This window comes from Corapipo altera, unplaced genomic scaffold, assembly GCF_003945725.1.
Source record: "Corapipo altera isolate COAL_440 unplaced genomic scaffold, ASM394572v1 47, whole genome shotgun sequence".
NCBI lineage: Eukaryota > Metazoa > Chordata > Aves > Passeriformes > Pipridae > Corapipo > Corapipo altera.
Window position 1 is genome coordinate 2,114,874 of NW_020884897.1, and position 25,811 is coordinate 2,140,684.

Genomic DNA, 25,811 nt, shown 5'->3' on the forward strand with positions numbered 1-25,811 from the left:
TACCTTATTGACATGGGCAATCCTGTACCAACCATGGCAATCAGCTCTGTGTCTGCCATGACAGGAACGAGCTCCAGCAGCTATCTAAGTCTGCCAGCTTTCCTGTCCACTTTGGGCAGACATTTCTGAGGATTTTGCATGGAATTTATTTCACCTTACAATAGTTGTCTAAAACCCTGGGAGATACTTTGAGCTAGTTTTCCCTTGGTAGTCTGGGGAGAGAGATAAAGGCACCTGGAAAGAATGATTTATCCTGGTGATCAGTCTTAAGGTGGGATTTATTTTTCCTCCATAAGCCATAGAAGAAGCCCACATATCCAGTTTAGAGGAGACATCTGGTTTTCGGAAGGATGAATTAGGTGAAATTATGTGCTTTTTCGGTGCTTTCTCACTACTTTTCTCATAATAATTTTTAAATGACACTTGCTTATCACTCCTGCTCATGCCTTGGACTACCAGCTACACAGCAGCTCTGCAGCAAACACCCTGTGTTTATTTCCTACCCACATGCCAACAATGCTTTCTGCTACATGTTCCCTCTACAGGTAAATTAGTACTGGGCTGTACTCCTTTTGCCTGGAAGAAGCCTCTCTGGTTGATAACTCTTTCTCAACTGTTCAACACGGTATTATTAACAGCGGTTTTGAATTGCCAGATGAAGAGAAAAAGTTGCAAAGGAATGACAGGCAGGATATTTTCAGACATTAGCAGCACTCTTCTAATTTAAATTAGAAACGCAGCTATAAGGGTGGATGAGAAATGTATAATGCTGGGGAAAGAGGAAGTTTTGCTTATGAGTTTGGCTTATGGCTTTACTTTTCATGTGTATATCATACAGTTACTAGACACCTGTGTTTGGGACTAGAAACTTGGCTGGTTGTTGCATCCACGTGGTGCAAAATGGCATAATAAGACTTTGATATAATGATATGACCTAATCTTGCAGGAAGGACAACTGGTCCTGACACTCCAGGTCTGGGTGAGCTAGCAATTTTTGTGGATGAACATGCAGCAAGTTCGGAGAGTTCAAAAGCAAGGGTATCTGCTCTCGCGGACAGAGCCAACAAAGACAGGCACTTGGCAAATACAACCAATTCCTGCCTCTCTTATCTTTGACATGCTGCCACAGCTTTCCAAACACCTTTCAAAGGAAACGTGTTGCAGTCAGGCCAAAGTAGCAGTGTGTGCTTCCACTGGTTTTGACTCACCAGGGTGCTGAAGTGGTTGTGCACGTAAGCACGGAGGATGTCGGGCATTCCCAGAGGAGCACGTACTTTGCACGCATCAAAGGAAGCTGAAACCCAGGAGCTGGCCCACAGAGCATGTGTTCCTGCTGTTTGTAGCAGGCAAAGAGGCACTGAAGCACTCCCGGACAATTGAGGTACAGATGTGAGAGCTCTGGTTCATGAGAGAGGACTCCAGAATCAGTCTAGCAGCTACAGAAATGTTTACTGTCTGATTTATTGCAAATTGGCTGTTGTTTGGCTGTTGCGTGTGATCAAAATGGGTCATCCTTGCCAAAGGAGGCAAATGCGATTCTGTCAAACAGCATCTAAGTGCTTCCTTTGCTAAGTGGAAACAATTGCTTCTCCTCACTTTGTGGACTCCTCTTGATATTTCCTTAGGTGGCACTGACACAGTTCACAGATCAAGCATACCAGGGCGACTAAATTAAAGAAATAACTGGAACAAAATGTAGAAATGTACCCCCCCCAGTAAAATTTAAACTTCCACTACAAAGAAATATGCAATAATGTTACCATCTGTGTCACTTTATTCAGGCCCTGTCCACATTACAGCTAGAAGAGTGTTCCCATGCTGAAACACTGCATCATTATTAGCAATTACCAGTGTAGCTCCATTATTAGCAATGGGATTTCCACAGCCAGTTTGCATCGGCTGTGCTGCTCTTATTTACTTTGGAGAAACAAAGGACATAAAATGTGTCTGCTGGATGCTGACATGGTGTGTACAAAGGCAGATGTCTGTTGCAATCTCGGGGGTGGACAGGGAGGAGGTGTCAGAGGGAACTGCTCAGCCACTGAAAGTTACTTTCATCAGTGTTTCCTTTGGCAAAGGCTGCTCAGAAAATGCTAGGGGAAAGGTGGGAGGGAGGCGAAGAGGAGGGGGAAGGAGGGAGGCAAAAAAAGCCGAAGATGAAAAGTATTTTTCTTACTGTGGTCGGCTCAGAAGCTTTTTTGACAGATAATTGCTAATTATTTGAGAGAGATTGGCATTTTTCTGCAGGTAACTGTCTCTCATGCCTTAAAACCCTGTAGAGCTAGTCTGGAATAACCTTTAACACCTACTTTAAAAAATCCTAAAGATCATCAGACAGCAAATGGTCTATTTAACACCTGGGAAAAGTAGATACACTGCAAGGAAATATTAATCTCTTTTCAAAAACAGATGATTCAAGAGCATATTTTTAGAGTGCCTTTTAACTTAGACACCAATTCAGTTTTCTGGTTACTGGGTCAGGGTACTTAATGGCTCCATCAAACATGGGACGATGCATGAGTGAAGTCCTCGGCTCAATGACTAGGGTATGAGATCTGCTCTAACGTCTGAGTGCACAGTTGTGACTGCTTCTCTTCAGAATTTGCCAAGAATGCACATTAAAAGAGGCTGCAGGGTAAAAAACTACAGCTGCCTGACAGACAGGCAGCAGCCTCATTTTACACAACTCTTGTCTGTACTCTGCTGAAATAAAAACAACAGGGTGATTCATAACTTCTAAATTATCCATGCAAGAAAAGTGGATTTCCCTCTGCTATAATGAGAGTGTAGGAGCCTCCTTCCTCAGCACCATGCTGGGGAAACGGTCCCCATCACTGCGGTTGGACCAGAACATATGCACTAGAACAGGCCTTAAGAACTCACTTGTTAAGAGTTTTTTCATTGACTGTGCTTAATGTAGTCCTTAACAGAAAGCCTATTTTTGATATTTTTCTGTAGACCTCAGTCTTGGGCCTAGATACTTTGGGAGGGTTTGCCATGCTGGCTGCAGCCACAACCGCATGCTCTTGCCGTGGGTGGATGCACAGCAGTGATTCCTCAGGAAGGGTGGAAACTGTGAAACAGCTGCAGCCTTGGTGAGTTTTGGGCAAAACTTGCCTCCACCTGGATCAAAGCTGGCTATTTTGGTCCTAAGTACTGCCTGCCCTGAGCCTTAATGCTGAGGTGGCTCATCTGCACACTCTTTCTTTGAAAAAGTCTTTTCTGGGCTTAGCTGAGGGGGCAGACAATGACCCAGTGGGGCTCTGCAATCACCGTGTAGGGACATGCTTGTGGCCCTAACCCTCAGCCCTCCTCCTGGGTGGAGTCAACCCTACATGGTACTTCCATATATTTTAAAAAGGAAAAAACAGAAGAAAAACTTCTTTTCAATAAAAACATAAAATCTAAAATGTTAAAATTAATAAGCATAGCTGGTGACAAACCAGTATTTACTTGAGCAGAAAGCCTGGGACAGGCCATGAAATAAAGGTTCTTAAACACTGCAACTGGATCTTCTTTGGTTTACATGGATTGCTTCATTTTAGCTTCTGTACTATATGAAATGCTATTTCTTTGATTAGTAAGTTAGACAAGGTGATCTCCTGAGGTCCCTTCCAACACAAATGTTCCTGTGATAGAGTGAAACAAACTTAGTACAACTCAGTAAAATTTTATTTTCATAGAAAAAATTAAAAATCAAATTGAAAAGATGTTTCATAATTTTATCATCAAAAATTGAATGACATTCATGCCAAAAATTGAACTGAATGCCTCCACTTTGCTTTCTGGGGGAAGAGAACTGGACAGTTGGAATTTAAAGCATTCTGTGATAGTTGGCCTCAGAGTCAGACAATGGACTTTGCCTGATTTATATAGTACATGTTTACAACAAAACTTCCTAATATCATTTAAACTAGCTTTTCCCACAAAAAAGATTTTCTTCTACAAAAGTCTTTGACTGGTAGCAATTGTTGCAACTGTGTTGCATTTTTCAGCGCAGCTCCCTCACAGTCAAAACCCGCCAGTCATTTAAATAACACTTTCGCCAATGCTGAGATGGAACTCATCTGGAAAATTCTTGTATACTTTCCTGGCAAAAGCTACATAAGATCATGCTTTACTCAAAAAAGCATTTTTCCTCCAGGTTCTTTTGTGTCAATACAGCAAAAAAGGTGTTCCTTGGGATACAATAAATAAGCATGTGCATGCGCATCCGTGCAGATGTGTGAGATTTCTCCAGCACAGAAACATACAGTTGAGGTTATAGCAGTGACAGTTACATTATAAACCCATTTTCACATTTGGAGCTTTCTGAGCTGTATTATTTTGTCACAGAGGTTTACATTTAGCTCATAGGGTCATTTTTTTGAGGTTTCACAAAGACTATTAGTCCATTTTTGAGTTGCCAGAGGATAAAGAAATGCTTTTCCCGCCTCTTAGGTTCTTACAGCCCTGTTATGGCATTGATTTTTGCACAGAACTCTCTGCAGAGTCTAATAGCAATCAGCAGCCTGATGTGCCTTAATGACTTCCTCTGTGCGTTCAAAAAATGGCTAAACTTGACAAGTTGAAACTTTCCAAGGGGCCAGTACTCACTGAGTAATAGGTCCCACGTCAGTTTGGGATTATTATTGTAAAGTAATAACAGAAAAAAGATGTTAAAATTTCCTTCAGTTTATAAAAACATTTCAAAAATTAGTTTTGTCCTCACAACAGCTCCTGAGTTTAGAGCTGTGTGCCCACTTCTCTGTTTGTGCACATCAAACTAGACCTGCTGCAACCATTGTAACTGCAGCAGGGAAGGATCCAAACCATAAAGAAAATACAAAGTGGTCAGTCACAATTTCATTGACTGTGTGATCTTTGTCCCAACCATGTCAGCAATTTGCAGATCAGGGTCTTCCTGAGATATGTCCCTGTGTTTAATGGCATTTAATCAAATTACGTCTCATTGGTGTAAGTTAGCTTTGAAGCCAAGCAAATGTGTAGCCTCCATAACAATAGGACTCCTAATGCTATTTTATGTGTTCTCAGAGAAAAGGATAAGGTTCTCAGGATGTGTTCTTGGTTTTTTCTGGGATGAATTTTGCCTTCTGGAAGTTTTGATCATACAGTGAGGAGTGAAGAAACATAGCCATGCAATGAAATCAATATAAATTAATACAATTTCCTTTGATTCTATTATTCTTCTGTAAGTCTATCCCTTGAGTGGGAATTTCAAGGCTATGACTGAGAACAGAAACAGCATCAGGAAGCTGGGACTTCAGCAAGAATCTAACACGATCTCTCATTATTTTTAGTGTATCATGAAACTTGGTTGCAGATTTTAAAGCATCAGCTGCTGATATCATGGTATTGCCAAACTCCTCATTTAGGGCAGCGGAACTTTCTGGCTATTGTTATCACAGTGGAAATCCCCCAAAATATACTAGGTAAAAAATGAAACAGAAATCCATAGTAATTGTTTAGACATGGGGATTTTTAGAAAGTTTCACAATCTTTCAAGGCTTGACTTATGATGTCCAAATCTTTGAGTTGGCAATATTGAGAAAAAAAACTCCTGTCTTACTCAGGAGAGTGTGAATTTTCACATCAGCTACAGAGAGGAAATAGGTAAGGAGCAGACATCGGGTGGAACAAACAAACCATAAACCAGCCTGAAATGTTCTGAAAGGAGATTAAGAAACAAGGTAAATGACCTAGCACAGTACTTCACGCATTACATGTACTCTAACAACAGAAAATTGTTGTGTTTTTCATTTGGTTGCTTTTGGTTTTGTTTGGTTGGGATTATTTATTTATTTATTTAGTTAGTTAGTTAGTTAGTTAATTAATTAATTAATTAATTGTTGTTCTAGCAGTACAAACACATTTGAAAACTCATGGGCCAGTTTGCTCCTGTACATGAACTGTGTGCATTGGAGGGAAAGTAACATCCAAACTGAGAAAAATCCTGTGAGAGACACTGGCACTAGAAAAGTGCTCTTCAAAAAAGGGTTTTCTGAAGCCTAGTATATTTTTAAGTCCAAGCAACACTGAGGCAAAATTTTGTCATTGACTTGAAGGAAGTCAGAATTTCACCCTATGTGCAAGGATGGGGAATGCTCCCCCCATTGCAGACAGTACAGGTCCATATCTTTGTGTCATCTGCTTCCACCCAGTAACAGCTTTATAGAAGTAAGTTAAGAATGAATAACTTAACAGCTGCCCAAGGCAGCTCTAAAGTGCTGCTTTCCCTCGCTGCACATGAGAAGACAGCCATTAGTGTTGCTGCTGCTAGGTTCACTGCTCCTTGGGGGACTCTGCATTTGCAGAATGGCCTGGTTTTGTACTGACAATATGCACACATCTGAAATTGCTTGCACTTGGATGCTGTTTGGTGCATGGTTTTGAGTTAGTGTCGTGTCTGTTATAGATTCTTCTCATCACGGATAATGCCTCTCTTGTGAGCGTGAGTCCTATTCTTTATTTTTGTTTGGATAACGCTACTCTCTGAAAGTAAAAAGATTGCCACATGCATTCCTATATAGCAGTATATTGTTAAAAAAAAAATTAACAGCTAGAAGATGAACAATGCAAAACAATGGCAAATAACTATTATACTGCACTACATTTCCATCCAGCAGTCTCCAAAGGATTTTGCAAATACTAATAACCACATCCTCACATATTTGAAAACCAGAGAAATATTATCCTCTTTAAGGAAATCAAGACACAAAGATGATGATTGACTGTCCCAAGATCAAGCAGTAGGAGAGAGTTAGCACTGTAAAGAGCTACAGTACCATAGCACCCAATCCTGTGTACTTCTTTAAAGCTGTTAGTGGAAAGAAAGATTTTGTACACAGGACAGAATTACTTCATTCCACCGACTTTTAAGAAGCTTCTACCCATTCTGCATAAGTATTAAAGTCCAGTCTTGCTGAACAGCAAAACTTTAACTGAACTTCACTCTGAATTATCATGGGTTCAGTTACAATACTGGTCTTTCTTCTGAGAATTTCTAGGGAACTGTAGAAATGTAGAGTCAGCTCCTCATTCAGCTGATGTAAATTACTGGGGCTCCACTAATTTCAGTAGAATGATCTTTCAACAAATTAAGAATATGGCCCATGAAAAACACCTTCCTTTCTTCACATATTTAAATAAAAATTATCTGGTATCTTTCAGATGAGAAAGAGCTGAAGCTGGGATGCAGAATGGAAGGATATATTTCATTTTCTATGCTGAGCATATGGGGCCATGCAAAAGTTACCTAGTAATCAGATATTTATTTTCAGAGCCCTCAGAGTTTGATTTCAGAGGATCAGCTGATCTGTGGTTACATCTATGAGCGTGTTTTTACTTTGTAATTTCAAGGGGGGGGGGAGGAATAACTAAGAACCTTGCATGTCATATGGAAGATCACAGAGTGAGAATGTGCATACAGATAATTTCCATGGAGTAAGCAAGGTGCTTGAAGGTCACACCACAGTAATTTATGTAGCTGCCTGGTAATTCAAGTTCAAAAAAAAGCCTTCCTGGAAAGCATAAGTTACAGCACGTAGAGGAACTGCTTCAGTTAAGACACTTCGGCTAAGGTTTTGTTCAAAGAATAACAGCTGGGAGAAAATTGATGTGTCACTAAATCCCCCAATATGCACATCTATATATACATCTGTATTGCACTTTGCAACTTGCAATCTGTAAGGCAATCAAATTAATTTAGCTAATACAGTATCCAAAACCCTCTACTATTTTGAGTAGTTATGTCACAGAGAAGTAGGTCTATACATAAGTTTTTACAGCCACTATAACTATTCTGGTTTAGAAACCATTATAGATAGAGTCCTTTCCACAAACTACTGATACTAGCAAGGCTTATTCTGCAAAAGCACTGACATAAGATATCTTTATACTAGAATATACGTGTTCCCCAGTGTGTGCTGAATTGTTTTAACTATACACAAACAAAACCTTAATTCAAATCATTAAACTGGTTCAAAAATCAGTGCATGAAGACTAGGCTTAGATGACAAATATTCAAGTCTCAAGGAGTACACAGGTACAATAATTAAAAAGTGTAAAATGTCCAAAGTATAAATGTAATAGACAGTAGAAGGAGCCTAATTACCTGGGAAACATGGCACTGGCTCTTGGAAGTAAGTTTTTAAGTTTAGTTTGGGAGAGAGCTATTTGTGTGGGAAAGAATGAAGAGCACTGGTTTTTTGAATAATGACATACTATAATGAGAAGAATGAGAAGCAATTTGGGCACTATTAGCTACACTGTTCAACAGTAATAAGGAGCTTGAAAATTATGTCAGAGAAATGAGATAAAGATGACTATTATACTGTTGGAAGGCCATCATGTGGTATAGCTGTGGAGGATAAATGAAAATGGAAACCGGCAAGGAACATTATGATATGCTTATGGTATTTTGTGTTGAGCTGTTAGCAGGTGCATCTCTACTGGCATCAGTGAGCTGTGTTCACTTGGTTCACAGCTCAGTGTGGTCCTGTATCTATTTTATATACCAACAATATATAGCCTATGTGCTATCAAAACACATTGGAAAATCTGAAATGCATCAGAATGTTAGACTATGTGGAGTGGTTAAAACGTGTACCTGATTTAACTGCTTGCCATCTGAAACCTAAACCGTCTGCTTTAAATGCATGCAAAGAAGTTTTGGATTTAAGCCCAGATATGAATATACAAATAGATAAAGTTTATAGAACTGTGACACAAAGTCTCAGGGGTTTTCTGGGAATGTCAAAAAACACTCAGCAATCAGAACATATGCCTGCCATGCTAATACATCTTATGCCTCTGTCTCCAAAACAGATTATGGACATGGCTGTGAAACAGAAAAAAAAGAGTTTTTATTTAAGAGCTACCTTTGCATATTTTTCTAGACTTAGCTAAAGCTACTCAAACGAAGCGACAGCCTAGGATTTCCTCTAAGAAGGGTTTTTAGCATGAAGGATGTAAGCCTCTCATTTTGCATCTGGCAAAGTGGTGTGATCGCTATGGAAATAGGCAGCGTAGCCTACAGTTCTGCATGGTGATCAAGCTAAAGCTTTTCTAAATTGCTGATCTGCTTCCCTTGTTACAGATGAATACATCAGAAGAAAGTCGGTAGAAGTTGTCTGGCTTAATGACAGATTGGCACAAGATCCTACAATAAGGCAAACTTTGATTCTCACTCATGCACTTAGCAACTTGTCCCAGACCTTCACTATTAAGAGCTAAGAGCTGGAGAAGAACTGATAACCTATTTATGGTGATTTATGAATTGAGGAGACAAAAAAGTATGAAACTGAATCTTCCACTGTATTGTAAATTACTCTGCAAGCATCTGAAAACCACTGTTCTAAAAAGCAATTATTAATTTGTGTAGTGCCAGAAATGTATGTCCTAGCTATTAGTCCTGCACAAAGTGAGTCTGTTGTTTTAATTGACTTCAGCGTGACTGTTTATGTGAATGAGTAAAACTTTGGCTGTGAGGGAGCATTTCTCAAAGCTTGAGGCAGAATAATCACTAGGGTGTGAACAGACCTCTCTAGTTATCTCTAGGTTACCAACTTCCAATTTAATAAGGAGTGTTCAAAGGAGAAAAAAAAAAGAAAAAGAACTACCTGTATCTTCTTTTCAAAGATAAAAAGCAGTGGGATATGGCTCCAGCAAAGGGCTGAGCTGCAAGGTCAGTGCATGCCCCTACCTGCAGTGGGGTGCTCCAATCCCTGTCCCACCCCACAGCTCTGATGACTGTGTCTTCACATGGGGGCAAAGAGCAGCCCACAGCACAAGTGTGCAATGGAACCCAAGCTGCTGGGAGTGTAAGGAAGAGATTAACCCAGGCTCTCGTTCAGTGTGAGGCTCAGTCCATCTGTATTTAGGGGAGACATGGGACATGTGGCCACTGCAACTCCACGTCAGCATGGAAGGCAGCAGACAAACGCCCAGTTTCTCCTGTACAACAGCTGGTTATTGTGCTTCTGGGATATGCATAGTTTCTTCTGGAGGAAATCATCACATTAAATGGGTGTCTCTTCCACATATGGAGATATTTTCTCAATGGTCCTTTTGAGCCATCTAAATTCTTCATTTTATAGCATTACGTAAAATGCTTGTAATGATATTAACATGCAAGATGAGTCTAAATATGCACAATCCGTTCCTGTTTAAATATATTACTATAAAGCTCACACAGTTCTTAACCAGCTCTGTGGATCACAGAGTTTCACAGTACCTGATGTGTAAAAAACAATCAGAAATTTGATTTTTGAGGTTACGCTTTTAAAAACCTTTGATATTGCCCATGAAAATCAATTTCCTCCATGGAAGTTTAGGACTTAGGAAGGGGGTTATTCTCACATTTTTGTGAATTCCTACAGAAAAGCAAATGACCTATGCTCCCAGAAAGTTGGCAGGTGACTTATTAAACTTCTCTCGAATCTCCTTCAGGAAGTTCATTAAAAGTCTATTTGGAAATGGCCAGGTGCTTGCTTCCCACAGTGCAAGAGGGAAATATGTCACCCTGTTTAAAAAATTGTTTGGTTACTCAGGATAAAGAAATAATCATTATACCAAGCTGTGTGGTTTTATGATGGAAAACTGTGGCTTGGTGAGAAAAGTGCCAAGGTCAATGCAATGAAAGACCCACAGTGAACTCAGACATGGTTTCAGAAGTCAGTGGTGGACAGAAGCCAGGAGAACAAAGTCTTTCCTGTGGTTCACTTGAAAACAATTTTTAAGATTCTGGATAAAAATAGCTCTTTAGCTTGAGAGAGTTTTTAGCTTGAAAATATATCATTAGATAAGATTTTTTTACATTTTGTGAGGATTGCTAAGGCTGACAAAATTACCTTGTTTGACACTGGATCCTGACCTAAATACTATGGCCAAGTCAACTAACAGGAAAATAGCAGGGCTAAGCCTTTTTCATTCTTTATTCTGCCAAACCACTGCCTCTTACAAACAGGATTGATTACAAACACCCAATTAAGAGGCATTTGGAACATGATCTGAACACTAATCCTGTCTCTTTTTCTCTTTATACCTAATTATCAGCCTTAAGATGGATATTAGCACTTTAATTAGTAGATTTACTTTAGGAACTTCTACATAAACTAAGAAATCTATAACACAGACACAAATACACGTATATAGGCACAGTCCTAAAAAGGCGCATGTAACACGTATACCTATATCTAAGTAGTCCTGTGTGATATATAAGCACAGACATATACATGTGAGCGCATGTATATCCAATTTTCAAATATAATTTCACTCTTTGGAAATACTACAAAAGAAAATAATTGAATTTTGTTTTGCATCAGCTGTATAAAAATATATCATAATTAGTAAATTATGATCCAATTTTATAGCTTGCAATAAGCTATAATTAAGAAACTAATTTTCAGAGACACATAGGTTTTTGTTTCAATTAGATTAGCGCAGGAGAGGACGGTGAAGAGCAGTGTGGGGTTGACTGAAAACATGTTGTGAGTTTCATGGGGCTAATGCCAATGTCCCTGGGTTTCAATTTAGAAAGGATTCAGATCTCTGTTCTGAGTTTGTTTATCTCTGTCCACAGAAAGGATGAAGGATTAGGCTTAAGGGAATCCATATTTGACCCTCAAATTTTTCCTGTCTGAAGGGCATCTGGTTGTAGTGCATCTAGACAGAATTCTTCTCACAGTTCACTTAACTGTCCAGATTAATAGAAACACCTGCATGTGACTGGTTTTACAGTTTTAGTGTGCTACTGTAAAGAGACCCAAGTCAAGGCTCCACTGTGCCAGGGAATGTACCCATACAGATAGAGTGCAACATCGGGCTCTGCATCCAACACCTGAGCCCTAAACACAGGCCAGCACAAACTCTCTAGCTATGACCAGGCAGTTTGGTCCTGGATTTCCTAACACCTTTTCCTGAGAAAACTCAAGTTCAAACCACTACTCTAAAAGAAGGAATTGTTAAACAGTTTGACAATAGAGACTTCTCCAAGAGTTAACTGCTTGGATAAACAACAAAGGAATCTTTTTATTACACTGTATAATCAGAAAAACAATATAACTTTCAACTTGTTTCAACTCTTATTTAGTCTCTAAAGCACAATAAAATAACAGCATTATCTTTAGATGCTTGCATCTGATACTCGTGTGCAAATACATGCTGAATCTTATAGCAAAGAGAACATTGTATATATTTTCATAATCCAGAATCTTTAAGTTAAGGGAAGATTTTGGAGCAGAACAAGTGTTTTCTGCTTCCCTGATCCTGCTTGGGCTCTGGGTTAATTCCTTTCCTTGGCACAGCTTACTGCAGCCTCACAGAGGGTACCAAAGAGCAGTGGCCACCAGCAGGGCTGCCTGGGTCTAGAGCATGCTCCCTGAGAAAGCATTTTGTGTGCTTTATATAAAGCACAGAAATTCCCTCAAAGCGTGCCCAGAAACATGAGATACCACATGCCCCCCAAATCCACTGCAACAACTCATCCCAGACTACACCAAAACCACTTGTTTCTTGGTTTAGGGACAGAATAAAGGATGGTTCCCTTCATCCCCTTAGTACTTCCAAATAACCTCTCAGTAACCCCAAACAGCTTTTGAGGGACAGATTTTTGAGGGAGGTAAAGGGGTGGAGATGTTGCCCCTTTGGCCCAGATACGACCTTCCCAGGGTGTCAGTGCCCACGTCCCCCTCATGGCTTCGACAGAGATGCCTCTGCCCACCTGTGCCTGGGCAGCAGTGTCTGCTGTGGGGTGGCTCCAGAGGTTTGGGCTGGGTGGTTTAGTTAATCCAGATCAGAGCAAGCAGGGGCATTCCCACCTCTCTTAGGTACCTCATCCTGCTGAAATACACTAAAAGCCCCATGCTGATGCTTAGGGGAGCAGGGCCAGGCTGCTAAAGCCATATTTCTGTTGGGAAGCTCAGAGGCCTTGGCTCCTTCAGACCTCTCTAGTCAACCGTGGGCAAACACCATCTCTGCCTCCCACAGACCTGAACAACTCTGCTCCTATGACAGCCCAGCCCTTACCCTGCGTTGTCACCTGCAGGCACCTCTCTGCCTGCTGAACTCAACAGCAGCAGAGAGAGAGGGAATTAGGAAGGACTGACTGATATTTGCCATCCAAACGACTGATACAGACTGATATTTGCCATCCAAACGACTGATACAGAAGTGCCTGTGCTGCACCCTTCTCCACAGCCTTCAAGAATCATGGGAGACAGCTCTGTGGTAGTAGAGGGCAAAGTTCCCACTGCTTCCAAGGGCAGTGGGGTTGCACTAGGCCCAGATCCCCCATTATGCCCGAGATGTCCTTGGTGCTGTTTGTGGGAGCAGCTCAGGACTGGGCAGGCTCCAGATGCACCTCTGGGCAGTCAGGAAGCAGCTATTGCATGCTGCTGATGGCAGAAACAGGCAAGTCCCAGCAGTGTCCTTTATGGGTGGCTGTCCAGACGAGCAACACGGACACGTGCACTCTTACTCCCATCAGCTCAACCCAAAGGGCTCGAACCACCCCTGCACAAAAGGAACAAACGAGAGGCACAAAGTCCGCACAAAGCCGTGTGGAAGAATAAGAACCAGGATTTAGACAAAAGCAAACGAAAGCTTAAACTTTGCAGGAACTAAAGAACGGCTGAGCTGTGACTTGGTTTGCTCCTGTTTATTTTACCAGCTTCAGTTTGTTATACCTACAGATTTGCAGCATAAATCCATTGACATTATTTAGAAATAAAATGGATGGATGAATTTCTGACATCATTAAGGTCTGTGGGAGTTCCATGGGGCTACAGTTTCACCCTGTAGGATACCTATGCTTTCTTTCTTACTTAAGGATCTGGAGGAGCCATTCTCTTCTATATAAACAAACAGGTATTTTTTGCTCTGTATTCTGTAGCTGACTGCAATTTCTATACAGCTCTAATCTCATCACTCTAACTAATCCCTGGTAAAGGCAATATAAAGAATAATTATCTATGACATCTTTCCTTCTACAATGTGAAGGTTTCCAAAATGGGTAATTTTTCCATTCTGAGCGATTTGACAGCATTGTGTATATAATCCATAAGTGTTAAGCGAGGATAATATTTATTCTCTACGTCTGTAAATGATGGCCAATAAAACAATAGTGCCATGTGGCATATCTATGAAAACCTTGTAAAGCAATACAGTCAAGTCTGGCAACAAAGTCAATAATTTGTCAGTAAGGAAACCACTATTGGGCTTTCTCTACCAAACCTGCCACCTTTCTTAAGCCCTTTTCTTCTGAAGCTTCACATTCATTTTCTTAATGTTTTTAACCTAGTGTCTGTGAAATTTTTATTGCTCCCTAGATAATGACATCTGATCTGAATGTAACCACACACCTCTTTGCTCAGCAACATTTGTCACAAACCATTATAAATTATCATGCTGATAGTGTGCATTGCTGGGAAACCGGAAAAGTTCCATAAATTCAAAGTACTGTATCAGTGACATTCTTGTTTATTATCTAGGTATAAAGTTTTACTAGATTCAAGATGGCTACATTTACACAGTAGGATATTTCAGCAACACGAGACTTGTACAGCTTGCACTAAGTGCTGAAAAGCATTTACCACATGCAACAAACACTGGAGCATTTTAACTAATATGTGGCCATATGTTTTGTCTCTTCTGTTCATTTTAACCATGTTCCTGACTTCAAAAATGCAGGGTTGTTATTTGGGCTCACTTGAGAAAAGGCAAAATGGCAAACCAAAACTAGTTTTCTCTTAAAGTACAACCATAATTTCTGTGTCTTGGCCTCCACAAGAGGAGGCATAACACTCATTAGAGTTAAAAGTTAAAAAGAGACTGTGTATTTTTTCATTATATATGTTCTTGATAACAATCTGTGGTTGACATATTTGTATACTTCCTGTCAAAACCCAGTATTTCCATTAAGCTGGTACAGTAGTTCTGTCTACAAGATTTTCTATTAGATGAACCTAGCTTGTGTGAACATATTTTTAATTATTTGCGTGTCTTTATTCTTCAAAACTGTGAAAGTTCAGTCCTTTGGAATGCCTCCAAAGAAACAGGAATTTTCACCATGTTTACTTGAAATTTAAAACAACTCAAATGGTTCTGATTGTCAGAAAAACATACATATATGAATTTTATTAGCAGTCATTTGAGAAATGCTTATTCATTAAAGCATGGCATAATAAGTAGGTAAATCAAGGGCATATTTTTAAATTAATTCCAAACCTTAATATACAAAGAGACTAACTGGGAACAGCTTCAGTACAGCTAATGTTTAAATGTGTTGCTTTTGACTCTCCTCAGAGAATCAGCCTTTCACCAGTTTTACATTTCAATATATCTAGCCCTCTGTATAGAGTAATATTTTTAAAAGTTAGATAAGGCCCCTTGATTTTCTTGTTGGCACTATGGAACAAGAAGATAACCTTTCCAAAGTCACATTGTTTGCCTTCCTGGGCTCAGGGGGTCCCTGTTAAAGTTGTTTTCAACTCTAACTAAAGTCCAAGATGCAATGAACAGCATTATAAAGAGGATTTTGGGAGCTAGGCCAGCAAGCTAATCTTCTCTAGTCTACTCTAATTGTATGGGACATTTTTTGTTCCCAGACACAAATTCCCTTATCTCTCATTTTCTATCTGCATTTCATATTTAAGTGTTTATTAATTTACAGTGCTAAACTTTTCAATAAACTAGAGTGTAACCTAAATTACACATTTCTAGATTGCAGACTGAGTTTCTAATAAACTAAGTACATTAGAAAAACAAAGTGTACTTAGCCTCAAAACCAAAAAATCTTGTGATTATTTTATTGCTTTAATCTCCTGGTTTATCCTATATTTGGTACAAGGAATGTGAATTTTGTAAGTAGATGCTGAAATTTCAGACCACGGAGATTGCTGAGAAATTCCTGCTGCTGGAATAATTTTCTGTTATTCGGGTCCTAAGCTTTTTCTTTGCACAAATACAATCCCTCTTAAGTTAAAAAGAACAATTTTCAATGTATGTGAAGTAGCAGTTGAGTAAGCCTAGAAAATCAGCATTTCAGCATAGTCAAAATAATGGTAAAGTCATCACCATCACATACTGCACAGACAATGCAAACAGCCCTGTGTAGAGACTTCCTTCCACCCACTACCATCTCATTACTGCACTGGGCTCCGTTTCAGAGGAAGAAATAATGCAGGGGGGAGAGTGGACAATGAACATTGAGAAGGAAGCAACAGAGGGAGGGAGTCAATCCTTTCTCTGGACCCAGTTCAGCTCAGTCTAACACTGTTTAGCACAACCCTATGCCACAAAGATTACTTGTTCTTCAAATAATTGTATGCTGTACACCATTTTACTGCTGCCAAAGCCCATGTTGGTTTTACAGAGTTGGAAAAACATGCATTCTAGAAGGAGAGAAAAAGGATTTGACACTTCATTTAATTTTCCAGTTTTTATCTAAGAGACAAAGAGTGACAAACATTTTAAAGAATTAGCAGCGTCCCACAGAATGAAAGCAAAACCTGTATCAAGAAGACACAGGGAAGTGAATCACTACCCGAGTACAAGACATTAAAAATTAAAGAATGGGAAGTCAGCATGTGAACATATGGTGTGAATATGAGCTGCAGCTCCAACGCCACAGTAAAACCTCATTTTAACGAAGAGTCAGTTTAGTTTTATGAGCACAGGGTTTTCCTGCATTATCACTCAACTATGGTAGTGAAATGTGGCTGTATAAGTGGTTATAAAAAAAAAACACAACAAAACAACAAAAAAGCAACTAAGCACTACACTGCATCATTAAAGAACTTCATTTTAAGAGAAAACAGTAATTGTGATCTAAGTAATCAATTTATTAAATAATAGGAACAAAGACGTGCATGGTAAAAATTAAGTGCTTGAGTACAGTTGCTCTCTTTCTCTAAATCCAACACTCTAATCTCATGGTCTGTTACAACCACTCCTGATGAGCTAAACATGATTTTATGGGACCAAATCCTGAATACGTCCAAGAAATGGCAAACACCACTGGCTATTGAGTTTAATCTTTCTGACACGCAGAGAAAATCTTGACTAGTAGCATTAATGAATAGCAACTCTATTGCAGTTATCAGAAGAGAATGAAAAAATATGATACTCAAGGAATATTTAAATAATGAATCACTAAAATATTTTCTTCATGAAATAAGCAGGCTGAATTTAGAGGGCATGTTGAAGAGGGGAATGATCTGACCATGTGTTGCCTTGGGCAAGCTATGCAGTTTACAGATTTGGGGGAAAGTGGAGAACAGCTTCTGGGTGGTTCTGATTCCCCTTCTCACTTTTGGAACAGACGGTCAAAGGGAATGAGAGGACAAGGGAGCAAAGGCAGCCTCAGTTCTCCCCTTCTTCTTCTCAGGGTGCTACTGGAGAGCACGAGGAGGGGAAAGAAGAGCTACTGGCCATAAATCAGCAGCAAAGGCAGAAAGGGGGAAATATGACTATCAGTCCTCCAGTCCACTGCCCTTTAAAGCATGAGAGCAAATGCCAGACTAACCTTACGTTAAGAGGATTTGGCAATTTATAAATGGCCTGCCTCTGCCATGGGCCGTTCGGAGCTGGGGGGCACAAAAGAAAAAGGAACTACTTTTCCAAACTCCAGAGACTTACTCACAAAAGCAGGCAGGCCAACAAACGGTGCCTCACCCCGACCGCACCCCCATACCGCGTATCACCACCGATCGCCAGCAGCTCGCAGCCCATCGGGCAGGCGCAGCTCAAACGCACTGGGAAAGCTGTAAAGATCTTTTTAACACCCCACACCTCCCCCTCTCCCCGAAGGACGCTTGTCGGAGTGCCTGCGGCCGCAACCCGACCCCGGGAGCGGGATCCCCGCGGGCGCGGGCGGGCGGCGCGGCCCCGGGCTGCCGGCAGGTGGAGCCCTGGCGCTCCGCACTCACTTGCAGTCGCGGTCCTCCAGGTCGAAGTGCGGGTTGAAGTTGATCATGATGCGCTGGTACGGCTCCGGCGCCTGGATCAGCCACTCGCACTTCTGGCTCGGGTGGTAGGACTGCGGGTAGCCGGGAGACGTGAGGTACCCGGGGCTTAGAATTTTGATCGTGTCGCCGCACTTATCTGCGAGGGAGAAGCAAACAGATGGGCTTGGTCTCAGTGCCCCCAGCAAGCACCCACACCCCAAGCAGACCGGCTGGCTGCCGTGGGAATGCTGCGGGGCCGCAGCCTTCTACAGGCAAAACTATGCTGCATCCTTACGCCTTTAAAGGTATCTCTGCTATGTTGCACCAAAAGGAAGAGGCCTCCTTCTCCAACCCCATCCTTAAGGCAGTATGTAGTAGAAGATACCCCATTTCCAAACAGTAAGGATACTGTTTTAAAAAGCCCTCCTCTCCAACAGTGCCCTTTACAGTGTCAAAACCTTGCACCCTTCACAATAGCGTTAATGTTGGCTCAGAAGAGTACATAGGAGACAATTAACTCTAAAAAGTATAATCTTCTTAAGTATGAAGTTTTAAGAAAAGCTGGGAGGAGGTGTAAAGGGATGCCGTTTGACCCCCTGCCCAGCTGTGGGATAAGCCTGGTCTGTGTCACTGACCACTGAGATTGTCTTGGTGGATCCAAGCTCACTCGCAGCAGACCCCGCCTTTGTTTTATCAGTCCATAAATCTAGACAGGTTGAAACTATCTGTGCTCTTCAAACCCAGGGTAGCAGACAACAAAGTAGCTCTAGTGAAGCAGAAATCATCCACTATTTATTCTTTCAAGGAAGTTTGTTCATGCTTGGAGACTGCATCAAAGTAATGGAGCAGAACAACATCCCTTCCTGTCTCTTCCATTCCTTCCTCCCTTCCCAAAAAACAAAGATTTATTTCTAATAGGAAAATAGTTGCAAAAGTTTCAAGAATCACCAAGTGTGACTGAAGTGTGGTGTGCTGCATCTTGCTCCTCTGATCAGCATTGTAAAGGTTTAAGGTTTATAGAAAAATGAAAAGGGGCAAGAAATCCAACCTACACAGTCACTCACTCCACTGTCCAGTGCAGGTTTGTATTATCACTTTTTTAATACTATGGATTTCTTTCAACAGACCTTGAGGTAAGAATAATATTCTCCACACATTGATTTTAATTTGGAGCAATAAAACATGACAGTAAACTACGGACAAGAAGAATGTCCCCACTAAAAAGCAAGACTATATATCATCACATCCCAATAGTGGTATATACAGGCTGCAGCGCTCTATCTAATACATTCCCTGTGAAAGCAAAATGGCAATCCTTGCTCTCAGCATGAATTTATAAATGTACAGGATTTTACTGTAGGAAAAACAGGTCAAATGGAAATGAATGAGAAAGCGCACATCAAAAATGCATAAAGCAATACTCTTTATAGAAATTATTTGCCATAAATTAGAAGAGAAGGGGATGATACATACTCAGCTATATGGTCAAAACCCAGATACTGCTAAGCACGTTGCTGGGAAAGGCTATCTTATTATATTTCCGCTGTGCCTTTGCAAAACAGGCTGTTTTCCTCTGACCAGAACAAAAGGAACTGCAGCTCAAAGCTCAAAAGCTGTCACTGGTGATCTTGCTAATCCGCTGTCTGGGGCTCTCAGGGAATCTTGCCTTTTCCTCCCTGTGTAAGCACACTCGGAAAGTGATCCTGTCTCATTAAGCCCACTCCAGCCCTGCAAACAACATGGCAGAGTCTGGCATCTGTTAAATGCCTGAAATAAAGCAGTTCTGCTTCTAGTCACTTGACAGAGTCACTTCAGAGGACGCTGAGGTGGACTCACTACCACCAGGGCTCCTTAATCTGTGATTTCTGGGAAAGTGACAGTGTAATAAGATAATGCGGTCTGCTAGACTCCCTGGCTCTGTGCAGTCTCTCTCACACTTGATTAAGAAGAACAGTTTCTAATGACTTTGGACCATTAGTTCCAAATAAGGTTAACGAATTAATTTAGTGGACACTAATACTGCATTGTAGGTGAAGGTGGCATAAGTAGGTCTGGTAGGTTATAGGGGAGGTTAATAGCCTTGGTGATTCCAACAAGACCACCACAATAACCACTCATAGTGGAGGCTTCTGCCAAGCAACTGGCTCTACTCCCCTTCTTTTAATAGAGAGAAATGATCAACAAAAGCATGGAGTGGCCCTCTCCCACTCCTCAGAGGTACAGGACTAGCAGCAATATGGGTTTATGTGGGAAGCAGCTGCCCACACCCCTCACCTGGGCTGGGGGGATGAGCAAAGTGCACCTCTCAGAGCATCCCCACGCCAAGCTTGGTGCACGCCTCTAGCACCTCTGCTCCTGTGCCACAGCACTGGTTGATTAAATTAAGCAGCCTCTTCAGAACATATTGGGAAAGAGATTAACTTCCATCATAAAACATGCGATTTTAATACTCTTTCTTGCTTGACACTCCACTTGTGGTCCCTTATTAAAACAATATACCAGTATAAGTGGAGGGTGCTCTCTTCTTTTAATTACTTAGATTGAAAACCGAGTCAGGCAAAAGTAAATATTTGATAATTAGTTAATAATAATTGCTCAGGATTTGCCGGGAAAGGAAGACTCGCACGAGCTGTTTCATGTGCAAGAGCTAAACGTCAAGCAGTCCCACAATTAGACCATCTTTAAAAACGCATCATGCAGTGAAATATTCACAGTGCCCTGGCATTGTTCGGGGAAGGAGGAGCATGCTGCTTTTAATTAGTTGTGTTTTCAAGGGCTGCTTGACAGTAAGCTAGCTACATCACTCATTTGTTATGGGATTTCTTCTCTTGGAAAGGAGTCGTGAGCCTTCACAGAGGAGCTCAGCTCCTCTCTTGGCACAGTGCAAGTTGCACGTAAGCTGCAGACTTGGGAAAGGGGTACTCTTGAGAGCTCTCCGTATGAAGACTACTCGCAGGTACACACACAGCTAGTAAGAGGCATGATCTAAAACTTTACGCTTTGGAAAATAGAAAGGGCGGGGGGGGGGAGAGGAGAGAAAGCCCTCCCTTTAAAGTGTTCATTATCTTTCAGATATCGAAAGGAGAGACATTTAATTGTCTACGGGACGGAACATTATTAAGATAATTGGCTGTCCTGATCCAACGAGAATGAGCAGTCTGCTTCATACAACAGCCCGAAACAACAGAAAATAAAATCGTAAGGCAATGCCAGGGTGGGCGATCCTCGGGTGAGGACTCTGCCGCATCCCTCCTCCGGCAGAAAGTTCCCCCCAACCAGGCTCACGTCCCGCGGCCCCCCGGCTCCCACCGCCCACTCCCGCGCCCACAGCCGCCCAAGCTGAGACCCGACGTCCCACGTTACACTCACCGCTCCGCAGAGCCCTGGCGAGGGTGAAGGTGAGGGCTGCACAGTGCAGGAGAAGTCCCCAATCCATTTTCCCTTCAGGGGAAAGGAGGAAAAAAATAAAAATGCCCTCCACGCACAACTCTTCCTTAAATCCTGCAACCGGAGTGAGGAGCAGAAAGCACGGTCCGCAAAGGCAGTCCCGGGGGCAGAGGGAGGTTGGCTTCTCTCTGTGCCTCAAGCCGCACGCATCCTGTCATTTAGCTCCGGCTCCCTCTCCCTTTCCCCACACTTGTTCTTTCTCCAGGCGCCGCTGCCTCTGCCATTCCCAGCGAGACTAGAAAGCCAAATGAAAACGAGGGAAAAAAAATAACAAAAACAAAACCCAACAAACACACAAACAAGACAGACAAAAATCCTGGCTGCTGCCGGCACCTCGGGAGCGCTCTGGCGGGCGGGCTCCGGGAGACGGGGCGGGGGTACTCTGCGGAGGGGAAATAAGGAAGGGAAAGCGGCCGTGAGCGGGGAGCAGCCGGGCGCTGGAGTTTGGCAAACTGCGTCCCCGCCGCCTGCCCCGCTCTCCCGCGGGGCCGGAGCCCCGGGGTGGCGGTGCCCGCGGTACCAGCGGTGCCCGGCGCCCCGCACTCACCTGCCCCAGCGGGGGACGAGCGAGCGCTGCCGCCGCAGGGACTCCCGGCCGGCCTGGGAAGGGGGAAGCGCCCGGGCGGCTCCTTCTCGCAGCCTGAGGAAGAGGAGCGCAACTCAGCGGCAATAAGAGAGGCCGAGGAGCCGCCGTCTCCCAAGCCCCAGTCCCCTCCCCCTCCCCGCCCTCCTCCTTCTCCTCCTCCTCCTCCTCAGCCCCCCAAGACATCGGCAGCGCAGAAGAACGAACAAACAAACACGGCGAGCCCCAGCCCTGACACTCAGCCGAGGCGTGGTCTGGCGAGCGGGAACGCGAGGGGAGAGGGGGGATCGAGAGGCGGCGTCCCCCGGCACGGCAGGTAGAGCCGATCCGGGCGGAGGCACCACCTGCGCCCGCCGCCCCGCGGGCTCCTGCGCGGCCCCGCGCAGCCCTGCCCAGCCCTGCCCTGCCGTGTCCTGCCGTGTCCTGCCGTGCCCCGGCCCCACGCACACACACAAACGCACCCCCGCCCACGTCCCGGCTCGCTCTCCGCACTGTGCCCCGCGGGAGCGCTGCTCCGTCCCTTCTCGGGCCACCCCCTCTGCCACATTTCTCCCCCTCCCGGCACTCTCTTTTTATTTCGTGCGGGAGTGCAGCCAAGCGTCCGTCTCCGCGCGTGTCCCTCGGAATCCCTGCTGTTCCCCAGTGGGACACCACCGTTCCCTGTGATGCTAGGGGAGACTGGCTGCGCTGGTGTAGGGTGAGCTGCCCTCACCCCTCGTGAGAGGATCTCCAGGTGTTAGGCTCATCCGGCCACTGCCCTCGTCCTCTTTGCATTTCTGCATCTCGGCGGGAGGCCTCCCTGCATCCCTCTCTTTCGACCGTTTTCCCACCTCCCTTCTCACCCACCCTGGCTGTCATTCCTGTCTTTCTGAGCTTCTGTTGTGGGTTTGCCCCTCCAGTCTATCTGTCTCTCATGAAGCATCTTGAGGGGCTGCAGAGCTGCTAGGGTCCCTCACGGCCAGCTCTGCTCCGCGTGGGGGCTATGCAGGATGAAATCCCCATTGGGGGGTGTTTGTCTCCTTCTGAGCATCCTCCCCCGCCTTGCCCCCACTGGTAACAGAGGACAGGAGCTAAGCAGGGACATAGTGGGCTCTGAATCCTGCTGCTTTGGCTGCACGGTCTGGTGCTCACCAGCTATGGGCCCTGTTCCTTCCTTGCCCTATTGCCCTGCCTTACAGGCTGTCCCTGCACCTGGCGAGTGATCACCTAGCCAAACCCGACTGGTTCTTTTATGTGGACTACTTTGAGCTCCTTCTGCATTGAGGCAATCCAGTTGCTGGGGTAGGGGTTAGAGGAAGAGCTTCAAGGCTGAGAACTGAAACACAGTGTTAAATGGTCCCCAAAGATAGGTCTGTGCTAAGAAAATGACCTGCGGCCAGCGGTGGATGTCAGCCACTCTCATCTCCCAGAGCAGTTTGAAAACAATTTGTTACTGGTGAACAGTTGAGGCAAACTCTGTTAATGCTTCATCAGGAAAAAGGCCTGATAGAGGAGCTACTCCACGAGGAGTCTTTGTGAGGGATGTAGTGGGAAAAGAATTGGGCTTAGCTGGGGCAGGGTCATCCTCCAAGTGTAGCCGCAGCAATAAATCCCTGTCCACTCTGAAGATGTAACCATGTTTGAAATAGTTTTCAAACATAGTTGTAAGTCTGCAGCCACACAGATTAACTACAAATGTGTTACATCTGTGTGCAGAAATCACACACAGATCCAGTCTCCTCCATCTCTTTGTCTCTAGCCCTGAGTCTGAGACTTCCACTCTCACTCTCCCTCTCTGCCCTTTTGAAGCCCCGACTTTAAGGTCAGCTGAAGTCTGGAGATTAAGTCCGTAGGAAATCTGTCTGCTGGTTTCATGCTGCGCACTCTCTCACTACTACTTTCTGAGTTTTTGCCAGATATTCCCCTTCTCTTCTGTGATTGCAGTTCTGTAATATCGTGCAGTAAAGTGCAGTTTGATCCTGTTATGCTCTCTGTACACTTCATTCTTTCCTTTCTCAGCTTCTGTCCCTGCCCTTGCCCCTGCTCCTGCCCATGCCTGTGTCTGCAGGCAGGCTAGAAACCAGGCAGGCTAGAAACCAGGCAGGCTGGAACTAGTCAGATTGAGTTATTGGGTTCAGTTTCATTTCCCCATCTTTAGGCAGTCTCTGGATCATCATTTGCAATACTTATGCATTTCCTTGATTGATTGGAATGTATATTTTATGGGTAGCACATTAAGCCCCCTTTATTTTTTTTTTTTTAGAGAAGTTCCCAGAACAAGGGGGAAGGCGAGAGTTAGCAGTGCTTTCTGATTATTAAAACTCTCATTCTGTTGGACAGTCCTTGAGATAAATTGGTTCTGAAGCATATCTTAGTTTGCGACTGTCTGAGCAACAATACAGGTTTTAAAATAAAGTAAATGTGTTTTTGAAAACCAAAATTATCCGCTGATGGTAGCTCAGTGAGGGGTTACAGAATTATATACATACGTGTTTGTTTTAAAACCTCTGCCTCAGAAACCAAGATTAATTCTGTAAGTGACAAATAGTAAGCAGATACCCAGAGAGCATGTATATCAAAAATTACACTTAGTGCATGACAGTGATGTCTCTCTTGCTTTGGGATTAGCATAGTCTGTCAGGTAATTGCTACTAATCTGCAGAAAGGAAATAATAATTCCCAGTTGTACATTTAAAAAATGCTCCAAACCAACCAACCAACCAACCAATCAGCTGTGATGTTTTATCCATTTTTTTCTTATCTGATTAACAGGTTGGTTTTTGCAGATGGAGACACAGTGTGTTAGTAGCTAGTGTATTTTAAAGAAATTCTATTCCCTGAAAGAAAAATAAAGCACTTAAATGCAAACAGAACATGTACATTAGGGAAGATGGTACAGTGTGATAAATTTTAAGATAATGATGAAGGTTGCTTTTATCACCTGAGCCTACCCTGTAACCACTAATCCATGTATCAAGGTTTATTTCAACATGCTCATGTCTCAAATGTCTGTGCTTCCTCTTCTTGCAGAGAGAGAGATATACACCAGGCTACAAAGACAGCTGAACAGGAATGGCCTCTCATGAGGCTAACATGGCCCATGGAAGAGGATTTCTGTCCTTCCTCAGCACTCTGTAGGTATTTTAGATTTCACACTCAAGACGGTTTTTTTTCTGTTGAATTCTCAAGGCCTAACAAATATAGAAGAGTCTGGTTCAATAATATCCTTTCCTACCATAACATGAATGGCACTAGTCTATTTTTTCCACCCATCTTTTTCTTTCTGGTTCATGGATACAGGCACAGGCTTCTTCCATGTCTGAATTGCCCTGAAGTGATGAGTGAAGGCATTCTATCCTTGGTTTACATATATTTACCTGAAAATGCTTAATCTTTAATCATCTTGAATATAAACTGGCATCAAATGAAACATTCAGAAGTCTCTTTTTATAATCCACTTCTCACATTTTAGTCACGGAATTTTAGGTCCTGATCCTGCAACTGCTTACACGTTTGTTCAGCTCTCCATTTTCACATCAGTAATGGGATTTTATGGCAAGGATGAGTTAGTGTTACAAAGACTGAATCTGAATCCAGTGTATGTAAAATTTAATGGAGTGGCTAGCTTTGGGGTTTGGGTTCAGGCCCATCTTTGCTTCGTAATTTGACTTGGTGTTTATAATGCTTTTTTGAAGATTGTCTGCACTTCTGTTATAAACCTGTTTCTCAAGAACTTTATAATTCAGCCATAAAAAAATATTTGCCTTGGGCTAAATCATGTAATATAAAACTTAAAATTCCAAAGGAAAAAACACTTTTCCCATTTTAACAATAGCAGAACAGAGCAACTTTGATGT

At 42.8% G+C, this 25,811-nt stretch overlaps 1 protein-coding gene across 3 annotated transcripts in view; it reads right to left on the reverse strand.

Annotated features, from left to right (window-relative positions):
• NRP1 (neuropilin 1) overlaps nt 1-22,040 on the reverse strand; it is a 112,719-nt gene extending 90,679 nt beyond the window's left edge. For all 3 annotated transcript variants that reach the window (XM_027648432.1, XM_027648430.1, XM_027648431.1), the window contains exons 1-3: nt 21,940-22,040; nt 21,315-21,774; nt 17,928-18,102 (exon numbers count right to left, since the gene is read on the reverse strand). In XM_027648432.1, coding sequence (XP_027504233.1) covers nt 17,928-18,102; nt 21,315-21,381 — 242 coding nt within the window. In that variant the 5' untranslated portion in view covers nt 21,382-21,774; nt 21,940-22,040. The remainder of the gene's footprint in view (nt 1-17,927; nt 18,103-21,314; nt 21,775-21,939) is intronic.
• Nucleotides 22,041-25,811: the final 3,771 nt, after the last annotated feature.